This window comes from Toxotes jaculatrix, chromosome 14, assembly GCF_017976425.1.
Source record: "Toxotes jaculatrix isolate fToxJac2 chromosome 14, fToxJac2.pri, whole genome shotgun sequence".
NCBI classification, from domain to species: Eukaryota; Metazoa; Chordata; class Actinopteri; family Toxotidae; genus Toxotes; species Toxotes jaculatrix.
This window is the reverse complement of record NC_054407.1, coordinates 22,792,844-22,812,901: the sequence shown is the minus strand read 5'-3', so window position 1 is coordinate 22,812,901 and position 20,058 is coordinate 22,792,844. Positions and strand designations below refer to the sequence as shown.

At 42.4% G+C, this 20,058-nt stretch overlaps 1 protein-coding gene across 5 annotated transcripts in view; it reads left to right on the top strand.

The window, feature by feature from the left end:
* Positions 1-20,058, top strand: part of LOC121192624 (partitioning defective 3 homolog) — a 217,153-nt gene that overhangs the window by 141,310 nt on the left and 55,785 nt on the right. For all 5 annotated transcript variants that reach the window (XM_041054373.1, XM_041054376.1, XM_041054375.1 and 2 more), the window contains 2 exons: positions 3,251-3,379; positions 9,637-9,918. In XM_041054373.1, the coding sequence (XP_040910307.1) occupies positions 3,251-3,379; positions 9,637-9,918 (411 nt within the window). The remainder of the gene's footprint in view (positions 1-3,250; positions 3,380-9,636; positions 9,919-20,058) is intronic.

Below are 20,058 nucleotides of genomic sequence, written 5' to 3'. Positions count from 1 at the left end.
GTTCATGCTTAGCATGCCCAATCTCACACACAGTCTTTTTAACACGCCGTTGTTGTGTCTCTGCTCCAGTGACACCAAAAACAATATTTTCATGGCAATATGGCAGATAAATCCACTGACTTTCTGCAGCTCATAATTTCCTCATACCAGGTGTCATATTTTTAAAGTGGTGGCTGGAGGTAGGGCCAAACTTTCAGCATTTATAACTGGCATCCTTGACATTTTCATGAATGCCATCGTACTGTGATCATATTTTAGGAGCAGTCAGTCTTGAATTATCTCAAATTTGCCACGTTGTGATTTACTGACGTATCCGCTTTACTGACATTTCAGCGGCGCTGCATATCCATAACACACTACCTCAAACTGCCCTCAACGCCACCAGAGTTGTTTTCAGTTTGTGTGCTGTTAAATGGATTAGCAGTGACACACGGACGGTCTGCTGAATTGAATTAGCCGAATCCTTGACATTTTGAAGTTGTCTTTTCAGACCGCGGAAACCCGTCAATGCCTCTTTATCAATGGCATCGGGCCCACACGACAAGGCGAGCCTAACTGTGCCTGGAATATAAGATTATTAAATGCCCCGGTGTCATGGTTAATACCCTGTCTCCTCTTCAAAGTTTTCCCACTCAGTCATAAATCTTGGCGCGTGTTTGTGTGTGTGTGTGTGTGTGTGTGTGACAGGGAGAGTTGGGCTGTTTTTTAAGGGGCTGTTAATGAAAGTTAGTGGTGTGGAGAGAGAAAGTGTCAACTCTCTCGCCGTGATAGATCGCTCCTGCTCTTAGCATTAACAGCAAGCCGTCACTCTTTCAGACAGCCCCAGTTAAATTAATCAGGTAATGGACCTTAGTCTCTGGGCCTCCTCCCACCCCTGCTGCAGTCTCTCCTCCTCATTCCTGTCTCTTGGTTTTCCTCCGTTTGTCTTTGACACTCCCCAGCATCAGTGTATGCTGTCGTATGAGGGATTTCTACTTGTCATGACATCGAAGGAATAATGGAAAAATGTTGGTAGCTGTGTTCAGAAAACAATTAAATGTTATTATTACACAGGACGAAAGGACAAGCTCCTTCACATAATCAGAGTTACCATGAGAAGTTCAAAGCACTGGGGAGCCATTTTCTGTCTTTATGAAGGGAGGAAGGGAGAAAGGTCACCAACAAGGCTGGATCCAAGCGCAGCGTCGCCGGGGACATGTTCCATGGTCAGCACATCTCAGGCTCCGTGGTTCTGTAGCTCTGTGGCTTTTGTTAAACGACTTCTTTTTCAATTATTTAAAAATTGAAAAGGTTCATTTATGTAATTAGTCATTTTGTTAGTCACTGGATTAACTTGTTAACCTAGTATAACTAATTATCTAGTTTAACAAATCCCCATCGCATGTGATGATGGAAAATCGGTTTCTGCAGGAGCCTTCTAACGTCTTCCTCACATGTTTTTGTGAGATCCACACATGGCGTTCAACAAAAAGACCAGACGTTAAAACTCTGGGCTCCATCTGTGTGGTCTGTGCATGCATTGTGTGGGTTACCAGTGATGCCAGAGCTATGCAGGACGTGTTCTGCTAGAGTTCAGCTCCTGTCGTGTTTGGGCTTTAGTCCATAGGCCGCAGGAAAAATCGATCCTTTCTCTTGGGAAGTCTGGTGTGTCTCGTCACTTACAGGTTAAATCCAGACTCACGCGGGGCGTAAAACTACCGCTGCTGCTTTATTTTACAGATTCTGTCTGCGCTCTGCGGGTGCAGCAGCAGATTTCTGGGCAGATTCAGCGTGGGTTTTTCCTCGTACAGGAGAGTACCACGGTGTACTTTATTTTCCAGCTCGGCCCTGTTTGTTTTTCTGCTTAAGAAAATTCCTCTGATGATAAACACCACAAACTAGGAGGGACAAGTTTTCAGGCCATGGAAGAAATCCAACAGGGTCAAAGATGGTTGGAGGGAAAGTCCTGGAACACAAGGGCTCATGTCTCAGTCTTGGTTTGTTCTGGTTTTGAGTCACACTCAAATAAACACGTTGTTTCATTGCTTCCTTCATTACTATCATCCATTCTTTTATTCAGTTTCCCTGTGTCAGCTGTTTGGTTTTCACAGTGTTGTACAGTTACTTAAGATTTGATTTGATTTCTGTGTTTTTCTCTCACTCTGCCATTCATTCTTTTTTTTTTTGCTTTTCACCTTGTGTCTCACGCAGCGTTGTTTTCTTCTTTCTCTCTTACTTCCCAGCGTTTCACACACTTCAACACACTCACACCGCTGGGTTTTCTCTGCAGATTCATCTGCTTGTTTTGTTCTTTTTTCCTGTGTTTCTCGCATTGATTTACTTTATTTCCCTTGTTTTTAATTCTCTTTCTTCTGAACACACACACACACACACACACACACATTCACACACCTCAGTGTTTTTTTTTTCCTTTTTTTCTTCCTCTGACTCACATCAAGACAATTTACTCTCTTTAATTCTTAAACACACTTGCGTTCCACTCTTTCACTTCTTTGGTTTGCTTTTGATCTTTTGACTTTCTCTTTCCTCCACCTTCTTTTTTATCTTTTTGTAATTCTCTTTTTCCTTTACTTTGTCTCTCTTCCTTCAGTCGCTCTCACACACACACCTCTGCTGCTCGTCTTTGTATTCTTCACCGTAGTTTAGTTTTTGGTTTTAATGTTTCATTCATTGAGTTTCTCTTGCACGTGTTCATTCTCTTTCTCTCTTGTTCACTGTCTTCTGTGTGTGTCATTAACACACACACACACACACACACACACACCTTCCTCTTTGGTTTCTGTCAGCGTTGTCTCTTTAGAAGTCGTAGATATTCTCTGCGGAGCAATTTTCCTGTGAATAATCATGGAGGTTCATTGTGGAAGCGACTGCGGTGCCAAAGTCATTTCTTCAACAGGCTGCAGCTTTATACTGAGTCAATCAAGCTGAAATATCTCTGCAATGGCTCCTATTTCGTTAAGCGTCACTCCCTCCCTATGAATATAATTACTGTGATGGGCCGTGTCTACGCCTTCTTTGTTTACCACTCCCCAACTTTAAATGAACTGAATTGGGTTTTTACTCATGAGAAGTACTTTTCAGATGGTTCATTTGAGCTTTAAGCTCGATCGATTTTAAAGTCATACCTTCGTGGTGTTGTTCTTCGTGGAAGAATAGCAAGAATATAGTAGCATTACTTTAGTTAGACCTTACATCACTGTCACATAAATATACTAAGTGGGTATTGATTGTGCATGTTTTTGTGTTGCAGGTTTGGGAAGCACCGCAAAGACGAGCGTCCCGGCGAAAAGATGGATCGTAAAGGCTCCAGCAAGTGGAGGCCTGAGGAGACGCAGGTTTCTGAGGAGGAGACAATGAAGATGAGGATGGAGCAGGAGAGGTAAGGTCTCCATCATGCAGCCCCTGCTAAATGCTGTTAAAAGTAGTTTTCCTGCTCAGTGCTGGTGTCGTGGTGAACGTCCTTTTGTCTCTGGACTGTCTCGTGCTTTACTCTGGGATCCAGTGTCAAAGAGGCGAGAAAGTATCATACGCCTGCAGCTCTGCTGAGCTACAAGAATCAAAGTGAACCAAGCGAATAAAATCATATATTTCCATCATTATTTTAAAGCTAAAAAAATCCATGTGTTTTTATAGCCTTGTGTCGCAGCTCCAAAAGTGCAAATCCAAGTTACAGCATCTAAGTTGTCTGCTCTCCTGTGCCCCTCTTAGCCTTCTGTCTCTCGACTCATTGAAGTTGAAACGCTAAAACTGGTGGTAGTAGTTTTCTAAATTAAATTTTCTTGTCCTGCTCTTTGCTTTGATCCACACATGTACTCTTCATGCAGTATGTGGCCAACGGTGGATCTAGAGGTTCACATAACAATCAGAGTGCAGGAATTCCCTCTGCTATATTTTATAGGCCAAATAAAATAGGTATGTTCTGTTTTAGAAACACTGTCTTTTGTGTGATAGCTCTATTTTAATGATTTCATTAATTGAAATGAATTAATAAAAAAAAAAAAGAGCAGATAGTGAGAAAACATAATTTCAGAGTCTTTTGCTGTTATCAGGTGGTTGCCCAAACCCATGCAGCCCCGAGACAGGAAGTCTCAGTCTCTCTCACTGCGCCTCTGCCTCTCTCTCCACACCAAACTAAATGTCAGGTTGGCACCGTGCCAGTTTTTTTTGGGGGGGGCAGCGGTTTATAAATGCCAAGGCCATTACAGCCCTGCCAGCTAATTAATTCCCATGCTCTTGGTGTAGGGGCAGGAGTCATTACTCCCCTCAGTTGCTCGTTATGAAAATTTGGTTTGTAATTCTTTCTTTACGCCTGCAGAGCAGATAGTCCAATAATATGATAATAGCAAAGTCTTTATTTTTAATTGGCATAAGGTTAACGCAAATGCCACGTCAGATGATTTGGTTGTTACGCTGGATATCATTAAAAGTTCAGAATGGTCTCTTTGTATGTTAATCTCGTCTGTGGTTTCTCTCATTTATTACCACGATGGAGTTTCAGCCACTCTGAACCTCTGAAACCTCTTCTGGGCTATGTCTTCGTGTTATTTCAAACATGGACAACACAGATAGCATGTACCCTTTTCATCATTCATTCAACACACATTGTCCAGTTTCACAGTGTTGTCAGGACACAGTGGATTTCGTTCTTTTTGTAGCACCATCCTGAATTCAGAGTAACTTAACCCAGACTACATTTTCAGCTGTTTCCACATTTTCTATTTTCACGTCATTAAATCGTAAATTATTGACAACATTCTGTTTATCTAGGTTCATTTCAGCCTTCAGCAGCTTAGGATGGAAAAAATGAATTTCTGAAACAGCTGCACTGCAGGAGGCTGTGTGATGTAAATCTGTTTGAGACAGAGATAGAAATACCTTTACACACAGCAGTGTAAGTAGAGGCAGTGTTATTTTACACCTATTTATTCTTCTTCCAGGATTTATGCTTGGGATAGGGCCTGTGCAAGAGCTCAGTAGTGGGTGGGTCAGTTATTTTGAGCATTCATTTTTTTGTTTTGTTTGTTATTGTGCAACGGTTTTGTCATGTAGAATGCTCAGGGCAAGAGCTAAGGGAAATCAGGCAAAATGGTAGATGAGAAACCGAAGTCCGCTAAATCCAGCTGGGCACACTGCACATCCTCAGAGCAGGAACTGTCCTGGGATTGTCTCACAGTAGTTTTTAAGTCAATGCATTAATTATTTTGATCAGCGTTGGGTGTTTGACTCACTCCAACTGAGCGTTCCTCCTCCCTGAGCACCAGCTCAGTGCTCGTTTGGATTCAACCATTACCTGAGATACGGCCATATTGACGGGGAGATCCCGCTGAGGATGTGGAAGACTGTGGCTCCCTCAGTGTTAAACAACAATCCAGTTAGCTATGTTTCACCGAGCTGCTCTCCCAAGGTTCAGCCTGGCACTTTGGCCCCTCACTGCAGAGCACCTATTGATTGGCCACTGCCAGAAGCTATGGTTAATCATGCTGTGATTGACTAGATGGTTTGCAGGTTTAAGTCTCGGGTCCCAGTGGATTCCATCCCCAAGCCAGACAAACAAACGTAGACAACTCGGTACTCGGATGTTTGCAGGATATAATGTCATTTGAAGAGCAAAGGAACATGCACATAACGTGTGGGAGTGATTGTTCACTGTTGACATGAATGGACTGTATATTGTAATGCATTTGGCCTGAATCAGATTTAGTTAATTGTATTGATTAGAAACATGCACAGCTATTGATGACTGAGTTAGGAATAACTATGAATAAAATACCTCTGGCTTTGTCGACGCACCATCTTTAGCTGAAACTGAAAGGTTGTCTACTATTTGATTGGCCGACACAGTGGCTTGCCAGATGATATTGGCCAACATAAACCTACTGAGCAGCACTGTGATTTTCTTTTTGTACACTAAAGCACTCAACACATCAGTCAGTGTTTTAAGGGGCAGTCATGTGGCCAAAAGGTTACTACTACAATCTACGCAGCAGCCAGTGTGAAGTGTGTGTGTACAGTATATGAAGTCATTTGTCCCGGTGAACTTCCCTTGACCTCGACACTTGCTCGGACACTGCTGCTCAGCACCAGTTCTTCTCATGTGAAATGGATTCTTGTGTTTCCTTAACATTTAAGTGCCATAGAAAAAACACACACACACACATTCTTAAAAATGTCCAAATGTACATACATGTGTAGTTTCAAGCTTTCTGCATAGCTGGTTTGATCCATATGAATTATCAAAGTCCCTTTGAAGAACATAGTGTTTCAAAACAGGAAAAAAAAAAAAAAGTTTCTTCACCAAACCATAGAACATTTCCAGATATCTTTGTTTTCAGTCCTAAAGGGTTCTCAGCAGCCATCTTATCCTGCACGACTTTCTCCCGACATGTACTTCCTGCCTTTCACTGTGGTCTATCAGTTATGTCAGCATTACCGCTAAAAGGAAGGTTTATTACACAGTGTGCACAATAGCACATAATGGACCATTGTTCTGGCTCGATGTGGTAGAAAGGTCACTCGTCAAACACCTTTCTTCTACCATAATGTGCCATCCTGCCATTTCTACACCTTTTATCTGCTGTCTCTCCCTCGTTTTCTGCTACACACTTTTCTTTGTTCAGCCTCTGAGTCTTTCCCTCCCTCTCTCGCTGCTTTTTTTTTTTTGTCATTTATCCTTCGTGCTGAGGGAATTTTCATCTCTCATCGAGGTTAGCTGTTAGAAAGAAAGCTGATTTTTCTTTATGCAAATATTTTGGAACTGAGAGGGTAATGATTAGGCCAAGTGTGGTTTTCCTTCCTGTCCCATTTCAATCAACATAATTGTATTTGTGAAACATTTTTTAGCCACATTGCTTGTTAAGTGCTTGTCATATTGACATAGATACTTTGCCTGCTTTTGTCTGGAAGGAGCGCTTCGCTGAACACTTAATCCCTGCAGGCTTTAAATGTGGCTCGGAAAAGTTGAAGATTTTGAAAAGCTTTCGTGCAGGATGGGAACTGTAGCCATGCAAGATTCACACCAGTTACAGTGGATTCTAATAGTTCCACTGCAAAGAAAAATGTTCAGATACATCCACAGAAACCACCTGAGCAGCATCCCTCTATAAGCTCAGTATGTTCTAATTTATTCCCTCAAAATATGGTGGCTGCACCGCCTTCAGCTGTGGCTACTCGCTAACGTCTGCTTATGTAGGCAGTGAATGACAAACCTTCTGACCATGTTAGTGATAAATGAGTATTTATCAGTATTTTGGTCGAAAATCTGTTTGTGAGAGCAGAAGTTGGGAATGGATGACCGTAAATTCAAACCTGCAGAGAGTGTGTTTAATGCTTACAGCAAAAAAAAAAACATTTTTAGAGTTTGACTTAAAAGTTGATTTATCGTGATTGTCAGATCGATTTTAATAATTATGATTTTTAATTTGCAGTTACTATGAAAATGCTGAGTGCAACCGAACTAAACCGAAAATTATTTTGATTAATTATTTAAATTAATCTGCAACAGTTTTGATGATAGCTTGTCATTTATCAAGAAAACACGATGCTGTCAACACCTGAAATGTGAGGAATTGCTGCTTTTCTTTATTTTGTATCATTGTAAAATGAATGTGAAATGATCTGATGAGCTTCAGACTTTCAGCTGAGTAGTTTGAAGATGTTACTCTGGGCCAAAGAGGAATTTTTCCGGTGCTTTGAACTACTTGTAAACTAAAAATAGCAACGAATCCAAAAAAAAAAAAAAAAAAAAAAAATCAACTGATAAGTGGATAATAAAAATATGGTTCATGTACTGTATTTCAGGCTAATTGGTAGGTTTCCTTCCTTGCCCTTTTGTCCAGCACTTCAGCTGTTAAGATTTGAGAGTGTGTCCTTTGTCACACAACACAGCTGGTTCAAAGCCGCATCCTTCCTCACTCAGAAACCGGCCCCGTTGACCCGTCCAGTGCCTCGTTATGGAAGGGGGCTGCACGGAGAAGGCCAGGCGCGGGATTGGTTTGTCTGGCCTTATCTTATCAGCCACAGTGCTTGTGTATACAATCAGTAGCTGCTCCCGCTCCTGCTGCTGCTTTCTCTGATGGAAAACACTGTTTTTCCTCTGGGTTTAAAGATAGATCCCTCAAGGGCCCTGCTTCCTTCTGCACCATTAGATAATTGCTGAGTCCACAAATAGTACAGACGCAGCATGCAGATCCACAAGCTTTCATCTGACATGAGTTAAGTTGTTTGAATAAAAATACATTTTGCTAAAAAGACCCCGTCCAGATTCAGTGGGGAGCTGTTAGTCATCAAGTTCATTACCAGCCTTATTTAGGTATTTTTAAGTATTTCCTCACATTTCTCCCTGTTTCTTTTTCTTTTTTTTTTTTTTTTAAATTCACATTTTGCACCCTCTCCTTATCAGACTCATTGTTTCATTATGCACAGCATGCAGATTTTCTGGAGGAAGCATTTCAGATTTTAGCCCCGCTGAGTTTCCAGTGAAGTTGCACCCCCTGCCTCGTCACCACTGCGGCCGTCCCATTCGCTGCCTCACTGCCATTAAAAAGAGGCCTGGAGAAAAGAGAGCAGTACGATAATTGCTAGTTGTAAAGCTCTGATAATTGGCAAGGCTGTAATTATGGGGCCGCGCAATAGGTAGTCCCCCTGCTGTAGAAAATGGTGTTACCAGTTATTCACAAGATAATGGCCTAAAGAGAACGAGTGTATGTGTGATTTCTGTGTGTTTTAGTTTTTCTGTGTCAAACAGTGATTTGTCAGAGGTGTGAATGAGTGAGTGTGTGCTTGAGACAGACTTAAATAGAAAAGGATGGCAGCTATACATTAGCAGCACTCTGTGAATACAAAGTGCTTTCCTAGTTTGAGGTGTTGTGAGGGCCGGAGAGCGTTATGCATTGTTTATGGTATTATTCAGTGGGGGGAAAAAAAAAAAGCATAAATAATAGACTCCACGTCTTCTCCCTCTTCTGTGGTGAATAAACAAACACTTGCAGATGTTGCAGTGGTACGTCTGGTGTTTTGTTAATATGACACCTGTGATTTACAACATGTCTCAGCTCCACAGTGTATCCACTGCAAGGCTTCAGCTACTTAAAGGTTTTACTGCACAAACTGGAGCAGTTTTAGCCGTGATTCATAAAGGATTTCACCTCCATTCATATGTTTCTTGTAGAGTTTTTTCTTCCTGTCATGCAGTAGTATTTGCTTTATGTCACTATTTGTGCGGCCGAGTGACTTTTGTTAGTTGTCAAAATAAAATGTAGTTAACTCCATAGCTGAACTGAGCCTAATCAGTAGTAGAAGTAGTAGTAGACTTCGTGGTCAGTCAGTATGGAAAGGACTGTCGTCTGAAAGTAAACGGGCTCTAAATATTACATTTGCTAACCAGTTTAGTTTAGTTTGGTTTACAAGAAAAAGCTCTAACATCTTGAATATGTTTGTCAGGGATAACACAGTGAAGCTCAGGTGTGTTTTACAGTCCTTTATACATGAATGCAGCCAGAACACATGGGTGAACTTGGTAACATAACACATGCAGTGCAGAATGAAATACAGGTCGAGAACTGTGCAGATCTTTACCAGAGGAAGCCCCAAACTACACAGAACTGTATTTATTGTCATCTTTATCATGTTTATCACCAGGATCCAGGCCAAGACCAGGGAGCTGAGGGAGCGCCAGGCCAGGGAACGGGACTACGCTGAGATTCTGGACATAAGCCGCACGCCAGAGCGGTCCTCTGAGGAGGAGCATCCGTACGCCGGGATCAACCCCCTGAACAGCTCCGTGGACAGTGGTCACAGCCGACCCCACAGCCCCCGGGACGATTACCCCCACATCCATCCACACCACCAGCACCAGCACTCTGATTCCCTCTACACCCAAGTCAGCAAGGCCCGCAGTGACCGGCCTCCATCTGCAGACAGGTAGGGGTGTTGTCTTTGAGCTTAGTGTCTGAGGTGAATGATTGCATCGTCATCCTTTTGTGTCTAAGATTTTCCTTCCTTTAATTGAATGTTGTGAATTCTCGTCATTTTAGAAAAACTCCTCTGCTGCAGCCTGGGTCCTATTTTATTTTGTAATATTTCACTTCCTTTGTGTTTTATGTTTTCACTCGAAACATGAATTAATTACCTGGTAAAGCTAATGAATTCCGCTGGAGTCACAGTCCCCGCTCAGATGCCGTTTCCGCTCAGACCAGGTGACGGGCTGCCATTCATGGTTCAGCAACCTTTTCACCTCCAATTGAAAAGCAGAACCCAGTCATGGTATTTCAGTAAAAGGTCTGCTGGGACCTGATTCTGCCTCACATTCCCAACTCTGAGGCAGCATTATTGCACGGGAGGCAGGCTGGCTATCACACCTAGAGGAGAAAATAATCACAGCAACAGAAGGCAGGTGGTAAATGTCAGCTTGCCGACTGCTAGACACAATGCGCCGTTCTCAGGGGGGATATGGTATTACTTGAGGGGGCGGTGAGTAAATGGAAACCTTTGAATATCCACCTCTCTTTCTGTCTCCCTTGACCTTTCTACCTTTCTTTCTCTCTCTTGTTGAGATCACCTTGTTGCTGCCTTTTCACTTTGTTGCATTTCTTCCATTTCTCTGCTTTTCCCTGACGTGTTCTGTCTGAGCTACCGACAGCTCCGACCGTCCGTGTCCGTGATGAACAGCTGTCAGTCGTTTTAAAATGGCCCTGGCCCTGTCCTGGCATCGAGATCCTTTTTCCCCTCTGCACTTATTTTGTATTCACATACAGCAGCCAAGCAGGGTTATGAAACTTATAACCCAAAGCAAAGTCCACTGCAGTGGCTTTGCAGTGAGCCAGGTAAAAGCCGGAATGTTCTAAAGCCTGCATGTTGTCAGCAGCAGCGGCTCTCAGCACCGCAGGTCTGCGCTGAGTTGCTCGCCAATCCTCCTCCGATCAATGAATGGAGAGGTTCGTACCCTCAGGGTGGATTTGGGAAACTCAAAGCCGATCGAGGGAAGCCTGCAGCGCCGCAGCAGCATAGGCAGTGCTGGCCGGTACATCCACAGCTCAATGAATGGGTTTGTCTTAGTCTTGGTTTTCATGCATCCCCAGATGGTCCCAACAGCCCGTGTGTGTTTCAGGCGCGCTGTAGCACGTATTGATTCATAATTCATTGTGCTGCTGTCACTGTATGATTTTCTTTTTTTTTTTTTTTTTAAATCCCTGATGTGGTGCTGTGTTGAGGTATGCAGATGCACAACAGAAGAAAATTTTCTAGCGTTGCAGATATGGAGTCTTATTTAATTAGGAGAGGGAATTCATTCATGATTTAGACTCTAATCATCAGCTTATTAAAGTTTATAGCTTTTTCACTCAATAACCACATAAGCAATATCATTTTCTTCTCCCTCCGTCGACTGTGAGTTGTTAGTTGTACACCTCTTTGGGGTGAGGTTTTGCTAAGAGCTTCCCCACTAAGGCCCAAAACATCAACAGCAAGCTAACGGAATGAATCTGAATTGAATTTGGAGGTTTTGAACTGTTGGTTGGTCAAAACAAGCAACACTGGGACGTCTCGTGTGGCAGTGGGAACCTGTGATGAGCCTCTTGTTTACATTTATAGGTTAAATGATTAATTAGTTAGTCTGAAAAATAATGAAAACAATAATGTTCCACTGGTCCTCAGGGACCTAACTCATTACTGCATTTCATTTTGTTACCCCACAGAGAGATTAAGCAGAGGTAATATTGGTCTCCTCAGTTAATATCAGCTACAGGTCTGAGTTTGATCACCAGTGGCCTTTTAAAGCACAAAATGTGTTCAGATAATTTCCTGCTTGAAGAAACAATGGTCTTTATGTCTGTTATGTCTAAGTGTTACTGTTCGTACTGTAAATCTAGTCCTCATGGCTGACCACGCTGACCCAGATATGAAACTCTAACTCTTTTCAGGAGGCTTTGAATACAGCAGAGTTGGTGCCAGGGACACAAACTCCTTAAAGATATCGTGTTTCGTTCCCAGATCCCCAATAGTAAGAAAAACATACCTCCTGAGAGAACCAGGAAGCGTGTTTCCTGTGTCCTGCGTGCCCCCCTACTGAACAGGAAGTGAGTTAGACCCTGCCATGCCGGGCACAGGAGGGAGGGAGCCTCACCCGACGGCGGCAGTGTTTGTTATTATGGGATTCGAATGGCAGCGTGAACTGATATCAGAGCTTAAGGATTGTGGAGATTTGATCAAAGCAATAACATGTCCATAGAAACTGAGAGCGAAGGCAAATGTTATTTTTTTCCTACACCAACACTTCTCTTTTAAAAAGGCCGTCACGCCACGATAAGTTCAAATGTAAACGCTTTTGGATTTTGTTGGAGTCAGCTTGATACTGAGGAGGCCGCTGTGTGCTGGATTCGCCTGCTTCACTCTTCAGATCAGAAATTGTTTAACTTGCTGAATCTGTGCTGTCTGTCGTGTTGGTTTATTGGATAATATTTTCTGCCCGTTTCATGAGCCAAATCGAGCGTGATGCTGGTTTCAGAATGTCACCGTTTTACATCATTGTTTGTGTGGTTGTGTTGTGAGTGCTGCCATGTTGTGATTGTCACAAACGTATGACTCAGACTCAAACTGACATGGTCAAATCTGTAGGCTTTTGAATATTAAATAATAATAATAATAATCCTCATTATGTAACACCTATCTTAACAAGGACAGTGTGAAAGTAGAAGAAGTAGAGCAGCTAAAATTGGAAGCATTTACTTGAGTCTTGTTGCCTAATACTGCACCATTTACCACCGGTGTGTGGACGCTTGGCTGAGACAGGGACATGATGCATTAGAATAGTCTTCATGAGATTCCACCGTGGTATTTACAAAGCATTTACCATATCCAGAATGTCTCTATCACAACTGATCTGCTTTTGACTATTTGACTGTGACTTTGTCGTCAGTTTATATACAGCGGGAGAGTAACACAGGCTTGAGCATGACGCAGTGAGAATACCAGGATCACACCACCCCTGTGGTCTCTCAGTTCCTCCGGGGGCAATAAAACGTACAATTGCCTTTCTTACCACTACGGCGCTTTATGTGCAGTCCAAGGGGAAACTGAAAAAAAAAAAAAGATGACATGCAGCTGCATAAATATCCAGTGGAATTTGTTTTTAATTGCCTCTTTTTTCCTTCAAACATCGCACTGTCAGAAATTTCAATTTAACTCCAGAGGTTTAAAAAACAAAAACAACTAAAGAGGCTGGAAGGAGCTTCAGAAGCCGTCGGGAACAGTCTGCACATTTCCTTCGCTTTAAGGAGCGTGACCATCAGGGCTGTAGGTCTGCTGCAACAAGCCTGAAACAACACGCAGCTCTTTCTTCTCAAGTCTCCTCTGTAACGTTTACTTTGAGGATTAGACATGTTTCTTAGATGTTTCTTGTTTATGTTCAGGGCTGCATATTTTAACATGACAGTAAATTGGAAGTTCTACATGTTTTTACAGAAGCAAAAGATGCTTCAGTTGTGTGACTCTGTGGTTAATTGCGTAGGTTGTACGGTGTACTATCAGGTTGCAAACATTCTCTGTTTAAGTGTTTCTGTTTTGGCTCTCAACCAAATTGCATAACCTTGCTGCTGGGAGACAGGTGGTCCTTCTTTCTCCCTGCCAAGCAAAACATTGTTCAAAGCTCAGTGTTTTTATCTCCTCCGATGTTTTCCCATCATCACAGCTAAATATATATATATATCTCACGGGGTCCCAGAGTGTATGATTGGCATCTGGCAACATTTTCCACCATGTTATTTTTCCTAAATAGCCAAAGAATGACAAATAATAAAGTCACAGCAGAAAATATCCAGAGAACGTCCTGACAGTTGCAGTAATCATCCGTGTTTCTTAGGTGTTTACTGCAAATTAATAAGCCGAATTCACTAAAAACATATTGTGAAGCAGTCATTGTGTTACTGAATAGCTTTATTAGCCCTCAGCAATCTGCTGTATCACACTCCATCCATGTTCTGTCAGTGTAAGCGTGCAAAAAGCCAAGTGAATTAGCCACCATTGTTTTATTCCCTTCCCAACTACAAGGCAGCAGTGAATGCTGGGAAGGCTCGGAGGGATTTGGTGTGATTTGATTCTCCCCGTTTTCCGAGGAGGCAGCGCTCTTATTGAATCGGCTCCATTACATTTCATCTCCACCGGGGGAATACGGGGCCTCGGAGGGAGCGAACGCGGTCGTGTTGTATCACAAACACACCAGAAACAGCAACGCAGGCAAACAAACACACAGCAGTCGCCTTCCAGCTTTTCAGAGGCCGATAAGGTGGCGTGCGTTTGAGTGCGTGCCTGTGCGTATGCATTTACACCCGACTTCGTGTGTGCTGCGTGCACGCGTTGTTTAATGGTGTGCATCTGTGCTTTGCTATGTTTAGATGCAGCCACTTCTTTGTGTTTGCTGGTTTTGCTCTGGTGCACATGTGTATTTGTTGGTAATGTAGAAGAGTAAGAGTGGTGAGTCAAAGGTGTGTGTGTGTTTACGTGTGTGTTGATGGCAGGTATGCAGCTGCACACAGTAAATACAAGGCTCCTGCCTCATGTAAGATTCTGTGAGTTGGTTGAAACCAGCGCTGGAGTAGCCAGTGAGGGGACCCTGGGGCAAAAATAAGCCGTGGGTTCCTGTTGACCCCCACCTCCTCCTCCCACTTTCCTGTACATATTTATGCATTCTCTCGCCTGTGTACACGTAGCAGCTATGTTATATTTTGCCCACAGCCCCAGAAACTGACCAGCGCTCCTGCCCTTCTACCCGCACAGTAACCGTATGTGATGTAAAACATACGTTCATGTAGGAACATGCAGTGTATATATGAATGACAGTGCTGGTCTGAGTCTGTAAGCAGCCATTTGCTAACAACATGTTTTTCTCACACTGTCCAAGTCAGTGATTGCATCTTTGATATCGTTATCATTTTTAGTTTATTTTCTGATTTACCACGTAAACACCACTGGCAAATCAGCCTCTGTGGAAACATAAGGCTGTATACACAATGCTTCCTGGCCCAGTACATGAAGAGTAACTAGCTGCGCTGCTCTTTAGTTAAGAATTAATTCAATCACACCCTTCTTTCATTCAGTGTTAAGTAAACACGCAGCTAAACCAACATTCCTGTCTGTTCAGGGGCCTCTGAGACTCCTCTGACTCCTGAGCCCCAGTTTGGGCACCAGACATGTGAAACACAAACAGAGAAGTATCCAGAAACTTGTACACAGGCTCGTACATGCAAACCATTTCAAGCACAAAGGCAGAGAGGTTTAAAAGACCGTGAAAGTTTCAGTGTAATTTTCTTGGATTTGAAAACTTAGGCCAAAACAGCAGCTGCCAGTATTTTACACCGTACGACGGGACCAAGAGAAATTAAGCTCTTCTCTCTCATTATCCCCCATAATCCACTTACTAACAGACATCATCCGTGTTGTTTACTTCACTCTCGTTCCCATGTTTCTGTAATCCCACACATCTGACCTTAAAGCATTTCTCAATCTGTTTATCGCTTCTGTTTTCACATTAACAGGCGTCTGCCCTGTTTGATGATTTAGCACATTATCACATCATGTTTATTCTTCCACAGCGGTTAGTTTCCTGTAGAACTACACCAGCTCTGATTTAAGATGCTGCGGTGCAGAATCTTGTTGAATCCACAGAATCCGCTTTCAAATCTTTGTGATTTTCAAAGTTCTCTGTATTTAAACAGAGAGTGTGATGGAAATCTTGTGAGCTGGTGGAAGAAGGCTGGGGAGACCCAGATGAGCAGAGCAAGTCCATAAGTGTAATGGCGCCCGAATCCAAAGGTTTTCTTCCTGCTAAACTGTATTTAACGAGATCCTGCGTCACACATGTCCAAATAAGGTCATTCTTCATGGAACCACATCGCATCCATACATATGTGAGGACTGTTGGGAACCTAATCCTAAACAAAGAGCCATGTTTGCCTAAGTCACGTTGTGTATAGTTAGGAAACACTTGGGTCCCTCTCAGAGAAAATGTGTGTGAATCATGACTGTGAGGCAGCGGGGTGTTATGGCTGTTCCCCGGAAGCTTTGTCTTCTCCTGTCTGAGGTGTTCGACTTTGGTTGCTATGGCAACTGCCAGTGGGGGATTGAGCCAGATGGACGCTATAAGCACTGCCTACAGTAAATGACCTGTGGCCTCATACTACATAGAGACCTAAAATCCCAATAATAAAGGAAAATACCTGGAGAAGAAAAAAATCCCTTCATACAAACTAATGCTTTGTTTTCATTTTCTATGCGACTCAAAGTCGGACAAATTCAGTTTTAAAGCCAAGTACATAAAGTGAACTATTCAGCTGGAAAACTGTGCGGAAAAGTTCTCTGCTTGTTCACGTTTTTTCTGCCAGACTAACCTGGAGTTGGAAGAACTCGCAGCTGTGACTTTTCCCCTCTCCCCAACCGTTAAAGACCTGAGAAAAATCAGGCTCGGTCACATCTTTCTGCGCCTCAGCTGCTCTACTGTCTGGCTCATAATGTGCGAATAGACCCACCGACAAGATGTTGGCTTTCACTGCCATGCAGAATGTGAATGTGTGTTCTCACCACTCTCACGGAGCAGAACAGGATGTCTTACTACAGCTCGGGGAACTTCTCTGCTCGAGGGTCATCATGACTCCCTGAAATTGTCACTCTGAGCTCTGATCCAAAGTCTGGTGATGAGAACAGGGACAGGATTTTGATCAGCTGCCACCGTATTTGTCCTCCGGTGGAAGACGTCTACGTAACACATGCAAACTTGCACTTTTGCACCTGCGAAAACTCATCTCCTCAGCAGAGGGTAGCTGAGAAGGTTCAGGATCTAATCTGCAACACAGATAACTGCCTTTGAAGCTACATCTTCATCCCAACATCCTGTTCTGTTCTACAGTCCCTTCAGGCTTGAATCCAATTAAATCTCATTGCCTACTGGGACCCTACTGACACCCCACCTAGCTTCCACCAAATGTGGGTTACACATTGTGTCCCTGTAGTCCCCAAGTACCCACTGGTGCGCACAGCAGATCACAATTGGCAGCCTCACTGTACTTTGCCTGCAGACCAGAAACTAACTTGTACCAACTGGAATAATATTTGTTGTAAACTGATTAAGTACAACTTAACTGAGAAATACGAACTAAAATAAGATCTTAAAAATGGATATTGACTCGAGGCTCCTTTATAGGACCTGCTTTTGTTGATACTGTGCTTTTTAAATTGCAATTAATGAAAACACCACAAGTCAACTTGCATGTAGTGAAGCTGGGGGTTTTGGAGTAGATGTCGTCTTTGCCTTGTTGCTAAATTAAACATGTCTCAATTTATGAATTCAGGCCTAATGCAGAGAGAAGCATGATCCTGGTGATATGTGTGAAGTGCAGCACTGCAGATGTTCATCCACTGCATTTATCTGCTCCCTGGTGACATTATATAACTGATAAATTTATCTCAGTGAGTTATGGTTTGGGGAAATGAGGACAGGTATTGTCTTTGGCGCAGCGTGTCGGTCACAAAATTCACTACGCAGACTAACTCAAACGATGTGACATCTGTTTCTCTTCTTCAACACGTACAGTATCTCCAACTTCAGATCATGTTTTCCTCTTCCAAAATAAAATCTACGATTTGAGGCAGTTGTACGAAATAGGAAAGCTGACGCCACAGTCAGGAAACTTCTCCTGTGGAAACACTTTGCCTGACCTGTCGCTGTAAGAATCTATTTCAGCTGTGTCAACGCTTTTATTGTTCGTGTTTTTAGCTGCTGTAATGTCATATGTTTTCACGTGCTCACACGATATCTCTACATGGATACTGTAGATGTCTTTCATAATTAAATGCATAGTTTCCATAGCTGCACTGTCTAAGTATGCCACTCTCTTCCTGCTTCAGCCTTCCAGTGGCAGCAGGAGGAGCTTCAGCTTTCACACACATTCAGTTCTCTGTCTCCTGGATTTTCCTTTAGCAGAAACACAAAGCGCCTAAAACGAACGACACAGATTGTCTCACTGCTGCTCATGCCTGCTGTTTTGCGAGCCAGAGAACCATTTAAAATAATTTAAAATGGCTGACATCATCCTTTCATCAACATGTCGTAGACAAATGATTATGAATGAGCGTAGAGCGTGAGATAGGTTATACGAAAGTTGGGTTTTGTCAGCCACCATCTGCTTCGATGTGGTAGAATCAGTTATGTTGTATATGAGGAGAGACAAGCCAGTCCTCGTCCTCTCCTAATCCCTGGATCAAGGCCAAGAGCTACACAGAAGAGATATGTTCTGTCCCGGGGAATCCTTTATGTGGATGTGGGAGAGGACGGCTCGGTGGGTTTTTAGGGGTCGTTTGGATGTTCTCACATTGGAACGAGAGCAGGCAGGTGAAGACTTTATTTCCACAATGCTGTGTGTCCATTTTAGAAAACCAGAGTCATCATTCTGTTTCGAAAAATACACATGGCTCCATCATTTTGTTTTGTTTTGTGGTTTCAGCAGAGGATTTAGGTTACTGTTATCCCGTCAGCAGCATCTTGTTTGTCTCCTTACTCCTTGGAGGAAGATGAAAATCCAAGCAAACCTCCTGTTGGCTTTAAATAGAGCAGCTGGGACCAAAACCACACACCGTTTGCACTATTAGAGTTTTCCCAAATATCTAAGGGCTTGTTAATGTAGATCTTAAAGAAGGAGTTGTTCTGAATAGCTCTGAAAACAAGGTGGGCTTGGCCCTGTTGTAATCCATGGAGGACCTATAAATCAAAATTATTATATGTAGATAGCTCTTAGTTACAATATTCAGCACTGTGCAGAGCTGGTGAGACATATTAGTTTGACCATTTTCTGGAGAAGGAAGCTCTCAAAGGGAAAATACTGCACAGAAGATTTCAAGAAGAATGAGTCTTTCAATTCTGTTTCACAAAGTCTGACCATTACTTGCTCATTCTTAAAAAGATGAATGTATGCAAAAAATCAGATCCATGATCATAAACATCAGATTTCAGTCCAAACAGTCGAGACAAACACATTTGAACAAATTCTTTCCCGGCGTGGAAAATGTATCCAGTCATTTTTATGTCCTCTTCCCTCTTTTTTCCAGGGTCAGGAGCCTGTGAAGCATGTTATTGGTGTCTTCACATTGTTCAGATGGATTTGTTCTCGTATTTATACAGCAAACACTGAGTACAGCTCAAGACCCTGAGCAGTTCAAAGGGAGGGGACGAGTCTTGTTGTCTTCAAACTGGGTCACTTGAGATCATGAAAATAATATTTTATTAAACAAGAATGTTTTCAGCACCTTTTTTTTTTTTTTTTATTGACCTATAAACCAAATGCTGATGTTTTCAAACCATCCAGAAGATATTTTTCATCACCTTAATGAGTTGAGTGAAATGTGAGCAGCGTTTCCTAATTCATCATCCAACCCACATATTTAATGAATTTTCAGGAAATGTCATCAACCACAGAAAAAAAAAAATTGAATTCTCTCTTAAATGCATTTGATGTCTTCATATTAATGATGAGGATTATGTCTTATGATGTCGTAATGGTTATTCAAGCTGGAGACTCCAAACATTTTAATGGCAGACGACCTGCTGTGATCACTCTAAGTATTGCCTCCCTCTGAGTCCTAATCAGAAGCCGAATTAAATGTTTGATCCGAGCTAAATGAACATGAGCAGTAATCCAAGATTATACTGTTGTCAAAATAATTATTGCAGTGACGTTCGGCATTCATAATATTACAAGCAAGGGAAACTGTCTCGATATTGTTCTTCTCATTATAAGATCTCATGGTCTTTTACATGCTACCTTTTAACTTTTCTGTCTGTTTCATAAGTATTGCTGTCACAGGAAAATAAAGGCTTGTTCTGACTTAAATCTGTTTGACAATTAAGTGTCCATTTGAGGACAATCACAGCTCTCTGAGTGAGCTCTGATCCATGATCAACATGACTACAGCACTTTGTGTGATCAGCAGCTGTCTCAAGGTTCACAGAGCTTCCATTTTATTCCCAGGAAATGGGTTTTACAGTGGATTTTTATTTTTTTAATTTTGCAGCAACAACCA